Source organism: Lissotriton vulgaris, chromosome 2_1 (genome assembly GCF_964263255.1).
Source record: "Lissotriton vulgaris chromosome 2_1, aLisVul1.2, whole genome shotgun sequence".
Classification (NCBI taxonomy): Eukaryota; Metazoa; Chordata; class Amphibia; order Caudata; family Salamandridae; genus Lissotriton; species Lissotriton vulgaris.
Window position 1 is genome coordinate 924,163,395 of NC_141687.1, and position 12,342 is coordinate 924,175,736.

Sequence of the window (12,342 nt, forward strand, 5' to 3'; positions counted from 1 at the left end):
TCTAAAGTCACCAGACATACGGAAGCAAATAAATACTCAAAAACACCTGGTACTGGATCTGGCCGTGCCTGCTCCGCCATCATCTGCCAGGACTGTGTAAGATCTTTAATTACGGACAAGTTACCTTCTCTGACCTCCAGAAGGAGCTTTCTTCTCAGATATCTGCTCAGCAGTTAAGGATTTACAAGAAAAACAAACGGAAAAATAACATCCTTTACAACTAATGATTGGTAACAACAGACAAAATGAAAAGGAATCCCAACAGTGTGACAGCACACAAGCAGCAGAAGTCTGTTCCTAACCCAAATGTCACAATGCTGGGTTTCACAGAGTTTGTCCAATCCCATATCATGTTGTTTGTGACTGGTCTACTGAAAACATCAGTCCAACTACAGCAACGATTAATTTAAGTAGGCAGGAAGGCAAGTGAAAGATGCTATATATTGCTTCTCTCTGGTTGTAGCCCTGCAGAATAGGAAATGTACTGTACTCTTCTTTTTGCTATACTGCTCTTTTTCTGAGAGGTGAATGGTGGCCCCTCACAGCTGCCTTGGTGGTTAAGAGATGGGAAATGTGATGGGTTCCCCTTTGAGCAGGGGGTTTAAGCAGCTTTTCTCTGTGACCCCTGTGGTTAAAGATAGGAAGTGAAGGCTGATTTCACTCACTGGTCCGAATGAATTAAGGAATGGAGGAGTGCAGGGTATTTCATTCTGACGCTGTTGGAAGGCGTCAAGAACGCACAAGTCCCGAACACTACCTATGATGTGAGTTTCAGGTGAATTTCGCTCTGTGAGCTACAAAGCACAGGGATGGGAAAAGGTGTATTTGTCACATAGTTCTATGGTATCAAGGGAATGCATAATTTTAAAGAGTTTCTATGGCTATTCATGGCACACATTTTAACCAAACTATCTTTAATGGACTATATGAAATAGTAATGTATTGAAAGCCAATGCAATAAATAGTTTATCTGCACTCACCATTAAAGCCTTGTGGTTGAACTTCAAAGACTTGCATTGTTGTTTCAAAGGAGCATGGTCTGGGGAAGCCAAAAGGCTCTTTGTTTCATGTTTTGATGCAATAGTTGAATATGTTTAACAACAAAAAAACTTTTCTCTGAACTTCTAGTGAGAATGCAACCGACATTTTCAAACTAGTCAATATAAAATGCATCTCTTTTCTAAGAAGAGACTGCCTAGTGGAAACCTAACTAGCAGAAAAGAAAAACTACACTCTTAATATCTCCATGTGCAGACATATCCTAAATTGGACGTGGGGTGACCTGTTGTTGCTCTGCAAAACATTCAATTAAACAACTAATCAAAATTGTGGATTCTCCTCTGAACAACTACCCCAATAGTTCCTTCTCATTAGATAACCTCAGTAAAGCACTAAGGAACAGCAAATTGTGATATCCATACTACTGATACCTTGAAATATAAATACAAGATACTAAACACATTAACTTAGAGGGGTGGAATAGCACACTTTCACACCTTTTTCTTTTTTTGTTTGCTTAAGCAAACAAGTAGAAAAATTGTAAGTATTTATGATACAGTCTAAACCGAATTTTGTGAATTATATAAATATAGCATTTGTTCCAGGTAAAAAAAATACATATCAAACGAATCGGTTTCTTAAATACTCTACTTTATGCTTCCATTGATATCAAGCAGTATAGAGCAGAAAACTGTGACTTACAAAAAAGTAGGAAGAGGGAAAATAAAACAAAACAAGAAAGATAAAGTGAGGCGAGCAAAAACCATCTAAGCTTAACTTTAGACAACTATAAATTATATCTAAATCTCTAAGGCATACACATATTTCATACATTATTTGACTTTCTATCCATTCACTCCTTTTTGCTAGCCCTCATCCTACTTAGTCCAGCCTAAATGCATCCTCACCACCTATCTTTTAACAATATCCATCCTCTCCTCCCATTCCTTCACTTTTCTCTTTGTCTCCCCACCACTCTCTCTTCCTTCCTTTTCCCTCTAACTCTCCAGCTACTAACTCCTTTCATTCATACAATCACATTCCTTAACTCACCTTGATTCTCCCGCCCACTCTTTCGACAAACATCCTTATGCTCTTCACTTTATTCTTACCTGTAAATATTTCTTACAGCCCTATAAATCGCACCCCTCCTTCACCCACCCACCCATCAGCATCTCCAAAGCCATGTAGCAACACCATCTCCTTTCTATATAATTACTATATTTCACCTCGTCTCTCCTTCCGCCTGCAAATCCTCATTCTATAACTTGAATGTTTCTCCTCATTCCTCCTTATTAGGCGGCCCTACCATTCTTCCTTTCTTTACCTTTTCACCTCCTCCTTCCAAATCGGTAGTCATTACGGCAGCTTGACTCAGTGACCCTATTCATACTCCTCTTTTTCTCGTATCTAACCAACCTTCCTTCAACTTATCCCGTCTCGCATTTAAAGTTCGTACATCAGAATTCTTGTTTCCTCATAAACACATAGGGCCATTTTTCGATCTTGGTTGGCGGGTTAGTCCGCCACAACGGTGATGGATATCCTGTCCGCTGAAAAGAAATCCCATTATATCCTATGGGATTTATATTTTGGAGGACAGGATATCCGTCACCGTTGTGAAGGCGTAACCCGTCCATAAAGATCTAAATCAGGCCCATAGTCTTTGATTAAGAATTGCTTGAAAATCTATGACCTAATCTCAGACTCTAATTAGACCTGCACTTTCTCCCTAAACTTATGCTAAGTGCTGACTCTGCACCAGTCCTACCTGAAGCCACAAATGCAGGCTACAAAATCGAGAAATAGCCCTATGAAGATGGGAGTGGGAGTTGCTGCCTATATAACAAGCATTTGCAATGCAATAGGTCTCGCATTACTTGAGGTTTGAGCTACTGGCATTGCTAATAAAAATGCAACACCAATAGCCTTTGCTGCAAACACTTACATTTTCTTAGCAAATTACGGTGCTTTGCAAGGCCATTCTACCACACTATGTTGAACGATATTCCACTAGAATATCGACTACAGAATATAGCATTGCAAGGCAAGAATATTGCGGCCAAACTATCGTGAAGGTATGTTTATATAGGGAAGCTTAGTATACTATAGTTAACATACATTTACCTTGATGATTAAATATTTTCAAGGTATGTCGTTTAGAATAGTAAATCTATGCTTACCTGCCCTCGCTCACCTTCTCAGTGTTTTGGTCTTTGATATTCTGATTTACAAACTTCTTGCACTGAAAACATTGAAAACTACCCACAGTATTTGTTTTTCCAAGTGAGCTATTAGCTCATCAATATTCTGGAGTCACCCACAATGAGGGCCTAATTAGTCTCTCATAAAAACCACAGCAGTAATATGATACCGGGAATTACCAATATGGGGCGGTAATGATCTGATCCGATATTATTGCCCCATTGCAAATTTTAGCCCCTGGAATTAGGATTAACTTCGAAAGTAGGTGTGTTTGCACCAATTTCTGCACTTTTTTTCAGAGATCTTTTTCCTGTTTAATTTCTGTAAATTTTTTCACAAGAAAAATATATTTGAGGAGAAGGCGCAGGGTTTACCACATAAACTCATATTTCTGACTTCGATTATTGGAAGACAGGCAATGAATGCCTTAGACAGTGACTGTACACAAGGCTTTAAGTAGGCCAGGTCCTGCCAGTGCTCAGCACCGACAGTTGGTAAAAGTAGGTGCAGAGACCGGTCCATATCGGGGTCTCCATTTTTACCCTCCAATTGAAATAAAATATATATTTAACTCTGCAATGGCACCAGCCATCACTGCTTTTGATATAATTTCAAAGAGACTAATTTTTCACTTTTATATAGCACAAACTTGGAACGCTTGACATGATCACCAGTAACATTACACTGGGACATTTTCATGTTTTGAATCACAGGATGTTGAGCAGATGTCAAGCTCAAACCTGCGATGCTCAGCTCTAAATTCTGCAGCTCTAGACTCCACAACCACGCCCACAAAATCGGAAGCATTTTCAATATTGAACACAACAAAGTCGTAGTTGTTGCTTTTTTTATCCTATGCAATTTACAAATATTGACAAAGCCAATAGTCCTGGCTTGTTGCAGGTGTAATGTTACTTGTTCTGTTATATATCTGGATGCAGTGACAGAAGCAGCAAAATACAAGTGAGGCATCTCACTATGCCAAGCTTATGTGTTTTAAGCGACACCCTTAATGACATCAGCCATGCCCCTGTGAGAGACGCCCTGTTCCCTTCCCTCCGGTTTTTCATTCCATTTCAAGCCCGAACTGTACATGACACACACTGGGACATCAAGGCTTTGACACGAAAACACAAAAAAGAAATAAAAGATCCATTTATGACTCTCTTTGGGTTTGTTAAAAGGGTCCATTATCCCTCTTTAGAGTGCTCTCCCTTGGGATAACTCACAAAGAGCAAGCAAAAGTCTACAGTGCAGTTAGTGTTAGAAATCGTTAAATAGCGTGAGGCGCAGCTCGCTATTGTATTCTAGAAAAGTAGACTGAAGTGACATATTAGAAGGTACACCAAACATAAATAGAGGAAGGCTCCAAGGAGGATATGCAAAGGTTTTCTTTCAGCTTCTTGGTATTTCAAAGAGAAGTAAAGTGTGGAATGGTGTGAGGGGATTATTAGTTCTGAAGGTGATTGATGTGTTTGAAGGGCGTTGTGAGCAATGATAGATAAACAAAGCACATGTCATTCATGTTTTCAGCTTGAGGGCTCACTGCTCTGAGTTTATGGCGCCATACAGGATTATTATTTTACACAGATTTTTTTCATACTCACTTACCTTTTTAGTAATTGCAAAACAACCCCCAAGCCATTGGCCTCCCCCTTCAGGCATTGGGTGAATGGCATGTCCATCAAGTTTGGTAATATCCCAGAGGATTGGCAAAAGCAAAAGAGTTAAAACATAAAGCGCGGTGCCCCTGTAGCAGGCGCCACTCTTATCTTTAAAATAAACAAGTACAAATGGAAGCCAGAGCAGTGGAAGGACACACAGTTGAATTAGGAAGCAGTACTTAGGCCAGTCTCCAGGGGAGGGACAAACGCAGGAAGAGGAATGTGAAGCTGGAGCGCACTCACAAAGAGAAGTAATGAAATTACAGGAACTATGAAGCCAATTAATGGTAACCAATGAAGCAGTGTTTAAGCCACCTGTAAGCTAACAAAATGTTTTGCAAGCGACAGCATGTGTGCAGTGTCAGACGAGACCTAAAAAAGGCAAGATAAGAAGAAAGGAGGTGAGGGAGAAATAAGAAAGCAGTGACAAAGCAAGAATGCTAGGATGCTAAAGGACTTGCATGAGTGACTTTAAAATACAAGCAGTATAGGGCAGTGAAAGAAAGAAGCGTTCAGAGGAATCAAAACGTGGCTGCCTGCAGGGACAGAGGTGGGCTCCTAAAGAAATTATGATCCTTGCACTTTATTTATTTTTACAAAGCCTGCCAGCATTCTCCTTTTTGCTGCAGCCAGCCCACTTAAGGGCAGTATCATGGGCGAATGCCAGAGGCAGTAAACACGAGTCTGAAAAGCAGGTTTATGTTCCTACTTCTGCCTTCTTGTCCCAGGAGAGTAAGGGGAACACGACGGGCAAGTCAGTTGTAGCACCTGCCCCTGAAAGTCCAGGCTACACTCAAATATTCTTCTTTTCATCTTAAGGAATTCGTAACTATTGCGCCTCGTTTATTCTCGAAAAATACGTAATTTCCATTTCAAACTCTGCAATATTATTTCCTCATTGCTTTGTATTTTGTATTATGGCTTAGAATGTATATTCCCAGACAGCACTACGTGAAGATTCTGTTTGCATCATGGTTGCATAGAATGTATCTGCATCCCTCTCTTTTCGATCTTCCATCACTTACCCTGAATTTGTTGCCTATACGTATTTGGTGCATTTTTGGTTATCAGTTTCATTCTTGTTATTCTCCAGTGGGATACATACAGTTCTTCAACTTCACCACGCCGGGGTGCAGAGATACGTTATCTGGGTTCCTGTCTTGGTAGACATCCGCCCTGCCCCGGGGTCATACATCCTCGACCGCAGCAAACACCTTCCTACCTGCCTACATTAGTCACTTCTCTCTCCTCGCCTGAACCGCTGCTAAGTCCCAGAGGAGCTTTCAGTTCAGCTGTTTCCGATTTTGACTTTCTTTCGTGTCGTCAGCCGCGAGGGCGGGGCCTGAGAGGGAAGCTGGACCGAGCCTTCACTGCATTGGGAAACATAGAAAGTACGGGAAACGGCAGGGCTCCAGGCGGAGTGACGGAAACAGGACTACCGAAGAGAAAAAGAAAGTGACAGAACCTGTAAACCTGCAGGCAGAGCGCGAGAGACAGACGAAAAAAGGGTGGGACAGGACAGGGAGGATTACCGTGTGCCTCACAGACCAGAGAGTGAGACCAGAGCCGAGGAGCACACGTAAGGGCAGCTGGAGGCGCTGTGTCCGAAGCAGAGAGGATGGCAGCTCCTGCCGCGGGGGTGCCAAGACCCGCACCCCAGCTGATACTGGACATTCCTGCCTGGGTGCTGGAACAGTTCTGCCGGACAATGGACTGCCTGTCGGACAACAGCTGGATGCTCTTCGGTGAGACCCCCCATCCTGTGTCCCTCATACCTGTTTAGCCACCTGTATCTCTTACCCTCCCTACGCGTTACCAACCTCTCCGCCTCTTATACCCCACACGCTCCATCTCTCATTAACCTTGTGCCTCCTGTAACCAGAACTTTAACGTTGCCAAGGTCCATGTATGAGTAGCGTATCCAGTCCTTGGTTTCTTTGCAACCTGGAATTTGAAGTAAGGGATTTAAGTGTGCAGGACCGGTGCTGAATCTAACAACAATGAAACGAACTGCTGCACGCGCACCAGCGCGAGACACCGCAAAAACGATCCCGTTCCCCAGGTTCAGGCGTGAGTAGTGCACGAGGTTGGAGAGCTCGAGACGCCGCCGTGAGCGTGCACGTAAGCAGGGGAGGATCGCCGGAGAAGACATGGAGCCTGATGCCGATGCCGAGACTGACACGCGGAAAGAGCCAGGTGAGTGGGGGGGTGTGGTATTGGTGGGGGAATGTGTGTGTGCATGTGTCTGAGTGTGCCGCTTAGTTGTGTGGGGTGGGGGGGTGGGGGGGTTCTGTGCGCTCCTCTGTGTGTGTGTGCGCATGATTGAGAGGCGAGAGGCTGCCTTGCTGTGCACAGTTGGAGCAAGAGATGTGCACGGCTGGGGGGGCGGGGCCAGGGGGCGCGTCCACGAGGTGTAATCGGCGCTCGTGGCCAGATCTAGGTCGCTTCACAAGGAACTCGGTAACAATAGGTCGAGAGCTCGACCTAAAAATGCCCTACTTCAAAATTCCATTGTAGACTATGCAGCTCCAGATTACAAATACTTTCCAATGGCTTCCTATGCCATTTCACACCTGCATTTCTGCAGGCCCCGGACTTTAAAATGCAACATCTACTTTGTCTCTGAGATCATTTTATAATATCTCAGATTCTGGGACTTTAATACATGGTTAGACAATCCTAAATAATGCACATCCAAATTTCTGCTTTCCAAGTTCGAATCACAGCATCTCATCCAAAATGTTTTCACAATTTTTAACCCTCACAACTACTTCCCAAAGACCGGCAAATATTAGGATACAGATATGATCATGCATTGCTTCTGTTCAACCATAACATCTGGCAGTGGCGGCTGGTCAATTTATAAAACAGTGGGGCTATCAATCAAATGGAAGTTCATAAAACAGTAAGGACACAAAACACACACTCACACTCACATAAACACACACACACTGGTGCACGCTTGAGGACAGACTGATACACACAATAAACACATTCTCACTCATACACACAATGTGGAAACTTACCTGGGGAAGTCCTCAGCGCAGTTTTCTTGCACATCCATTCCCGACGTTCAGAAAGCACAAACAATGCGCTCCCACCCTTATGCCCAATCAGAAGCTCAGATAGGAGAGAAGGCTGTCCTTTTTCGTTTATCATGGCTTCCAATAGGCCATAAGGGCGCATGACGTACAGGCCCCAATTCACCATAATCTGACATTCTGCACTGCCTGAGGCTAGAGCAGCATGTCAGATATGTATTGCATCTGTGAAAGGACGGGCCGTAACAGCCCACGCCTGACACATGCGAAATACAGCCCTGGGAGTCCTCTTCTGGCGCAGGGTGATATTGCAGCTCTTACATGTAAGGGAATGATCGGTGAGATCATTTGGGTACATATAAAAGCTATAAATAGTTAGAGAAATATAATGCTAATGCGACGTGATTGTCGGTGGGCTTTTGTGACCCTCACACTTTCTAGATTCTGTGTACCTCTTCCTAGGCACACACCTTAAAGGACATCCTCATTAATAAATAGTTCAGCTGTCACCTAGGCATAAGCAATCATCAAAGTCTCTCTGAAATCTGGCCTATTGCCAGGTCAGCTCAAAACTACCAAAACAAAAGCCATTCTAATAAAACCTGCAACAATCAAATGGTCCCAAATATCAATCACCCTTTGTACAATAGACCCCTGCTTCAGCAACCTAATGAAATGAGCTGCTTAGTTACAAATATAAAATATTCACAGAAGAAAACAACCTCAAATCTGACATCATCACAGGAGTTTACATTGATTTGGCAATGGAGTCGACATTGAATTTTTTATGGTTCGACATTAAGACAATGGTTAGCTGAAATGGAGTAGCAGTACTTCTGCTAATTTATCTTTTTGCTGCTTTTTATATGTTGCATTATCCTGCTTTGCTCTACAGACACAACTCAATAGGGATAGAAGGCATCATCTTTTATTCAATTGGCTCCTTCCTCAGTAACTGATAACTCATACTTTTCAAGGGCTTACAGCTAGATTCAAGAAGCCAAATTGCGATCGCAATTGCTGCGAAAAAGCAATTGCGATCGCAGTTTGATGAAAAGGAATTCATGACAGTGTAATCCCAAAAATTGCGATTTTGCAAATGAAAAATTGCGATATCGGAAATAAATTTGCAGAATCCTGGAAGAAGCCAATTAGCGATTCTGAATTTGCGAGAAACCATTGAATCTGCGAATTAATCTGTGAAATAACAAAAAATCGCAATCGCTATTCATGAAAAATCGCAAAATGCGAAAATCCCGAAAATCGCTATTTGCGACGCGCAATTTAAGGAGAACCCAAACCAGGTGGTAACCAGTAAGGAATTTTTTTTTTTTTTAGAAAAAAACGTTTACTAAGTACAGGTGCAGGCCTGACCAAACACCCTTAAGGACATGCAGCTGGAGCATTAGGACTCTCACAATGCCAGGACTCTACATGGTGGTCAGGCGGCGAAGGCTACAGCGAGCAGCACGGAACAGACGTAGGATCCAGGAGCGGATATTCCGCCTGCGGGTCACCCTTCTGGGCCAAACCAGGGAGCAAATATACGCTAAGTACCGCCTGAATGGGCCAATGATCATCAAGCTAATCCAGGACCTAGACCCCCTGATGCAGCACCCAACAAGGAGGACCAATGCCGTGCCCACATATGTCCAGGTATTGTGCAGCCTGCACCTTCTGGCCTCCGGAAGCTTCCATGGGATAGTCGCTGTTGCAGGGGGGATATCGCAGCCCACCATGTCCAGCAGCCTAAGGAGTTTCCTGGAGGCCATGCTGAGCCGGCTACACCACTACATCGCATTCCCCACCAGCCAACAGGACTTGAATGACATCAAGCTACAATTTTACAACGTAGCACAATTTCCACATATAATCAGATGCATTGACTGTACCCACATCCACATCTGCCCACCAGCACAAACGGAATACATGTATCGCAACCGCAAGTCCTACTACTCTCTCAATATCCAGATGGTGTGCAATGCAAAGACAATCATCACAGACATAGTGGCACAGTACCCGGGGAGCACACATGACTCCTTCATATTCCAGCACAGTGGCATTCACACACGACTGGCCAGGGGAGACTTCGGTGAAGGACACCTACTAGGTAAGTACACATGCCCCAACAATGTTACACTGTGATAAAGTAGCTGTGCAGCACAGGCACTCACCCTCTGCTCCTCTCATTCAGGTGACAGCGGCTACGCTCTCCGTGAGTACCTCCTCACCCCATACCTCAACCCTGCAACACCACAGCAACGGCGTTACAATGCAGCACACATACGCACAAGAAATTACATTGAGAGGACATTTGGCCTTTTGAAGAGCAGATTCCGCATACTGCACAAGACTGGTGGGGCCATCAAATACTAGCCAGAGGTCTGCTGCCGCATCGTGGCCGTGTGTGCAATCCTCTACAACATTGCTACCAAGCGCAGGATACCTGTAGACATCTCTGGCAGTGAGTCGGAAGGGGACAACCGACCACCTGCACATGTGCATCACACACGCTGGGAGAATCCTGCAGAAGGACACAGGCGCCGTAACCAAATCTGCATGAACTATTTCTAGTGCACCCACTCCCCACACCTATTACTTCACTCATGCATGACAACATTAATAATGACACGAGTCAGATTAAGTTAGACTGAATATGTGTTATTGTTACAGCACAATAAAGTGGGGATTCCCCTAACTGGTACATGAATGACATATTGCGTCATATGTCTGTTCTTCAGGAGGGCATGCTTCTAGAAGCAGCATGGCCCCTCATGTAAATGTTCAAATGTTCAATGCCGCCTCCAGGCAGATGCTCCCAACCTCCTTTCAACTTCCTCCTCCTGATTCAGCCGTGAGGCAGCAGAGGGCCTGCTGCTGCGGCGGGGTGCTACCACCAGTGGCACGGACTGGCTACTATGGCTGGAAGTAGCCTCACTAGTGTCGTCACCCCCACCGCCTGGCCAAGGCCGGTAGCCTGCATGCCCTGTACAGCTGTTGACACCTGCTCCAGAGCTCTCGCGACGTCCTGACAGCATTGGACCATTTGGACCTGCATGGCCAAGGAGCGTCGCGAGAGCTGGGAGGTCGCGTTGCCTATAATGTAGTTGGACCGCGTGTATGCTGACAGGCGGGTCAGCAGCTGCCGGTGTCTGCGGCGGTTGAGGTCGCGCTGGCTGTTTATGGCCTGTGTGTTGGCCTCCATGGCAGCTGTCATCCTCTCCATGCGGTCTGACATTTGTGCTACATTTCGGGCGGTCTTGTTAAGTTGGAGGTGGATAGCCGCAAGATGACGGGCCTGTGTTTGATGCACATGTAGCATACGGCGCTCAATGGAGAGCCCACCTGGCCGCACGTTTGGTCCCCTACCAGCGCGGGAATTGTTATTGCGCTGCTCCCTCACCAGTCCGCTTGACTGGCTCCTCACAGCCGCAGGGCGGCGGGTTAGTCGGCGAACTGCTGCTGGTGTTGCAGGCCCCACTGGTGGTTGAGTGCCACGCTGTGGTACAGCAGCGCCTGTTGGCGTAGGGGTGGCACTGTCCACAGGGGCAGGTGGTGGAATGACCGCTGGTGCGGCTGCTTACCCTGATGGCCCGGGCTGAGGGGATAGATGTGTGTCTCCCTCTGTGTCCTCTGTGATGTCCTCAATTAGCAGGGCATCGCTGTCTGTGCTGGGGACTTCAGCGCCACCTGTGATGTAAAGTGGACGTTGATTAGTGACATGTTTCTTCCACATTTAGGCTTCCTACATGCATGCAGACTACCATTCCCTGACTCGCTGCAGGATTGACTCTCACTAAACATGTCTGGCTTTATGGGGCTAGATGGTAATTGTGGTCAGACTACATGTCCCACAATGCAATTGCGCTTTAGTGGTGTGCTTTGGCTGCATGACTGGGGTTTTAAATTGAATGCTCTGGAGTCATGGACATTGTTAGGGGACAGGGGGTCGCAGTCGCATGGCACTTACCTTGTGTGTCTTGGGTGGGTCGGGAGTAGTCCAGCTGGATCACACCCATGCATGCCTGCAGATTTATGGTGTCCTCCACTTGGTCCTCGAGTGGTGTGTTTGGTGGGACAGTAGGCTCCCCTCCACCTGTCACAACACGCTCCCCCAGCCTCTCGGCGATCTTCTCCTTTGCCCGCCCTTTCAGGTCGTACCACCGTTTTTTGAGCTCGTCCACAGAGCGCTGGGTCACCCCCAGAGAGTTCACTTTTGCGCGGATGCGCAACCATATCCGCCTTTTATCGGCCTCAGGCACCCTTCTGGAGTCTTTACCGAAGAGCCGATTGTGGTCCTTGCAGACTCCTTCGATCAAAAATTCGAGCTCTTACTCTGAAAATTTTCTTTTTCTTTTTCTTCCACTGGAAGTTCCACCTGCAGCTTCCTGTGACATGCTGGCCACTGGGGTGTCTCCTGGTTTTCTCCTGTT

At 45.5% G+C, this 12,342-nt stretch overlaps 1 protein-coding gene across 1 annotated transcript in view; it reads right to left on the reverse strand.

Annotated features, from left to right (window-relative positions):
• Positions 1-12,342, reverse strand: part of AIRIM (AFG2 interacting ribosome maturation factor) — a 197,862-nt gene that overhangs the window by 24,835 nt on the left and 160,685 nt on the right. The window contains exon 5 of the mRNA XM_086956451.1: positions 47-162. Within this exon, the coding sequence (XP_086812577.1) occupies positions 47-162 (116 nt within the window). The remainder of the gene's footprint in view (positions 1-46; positions 163-12,342) is intronic.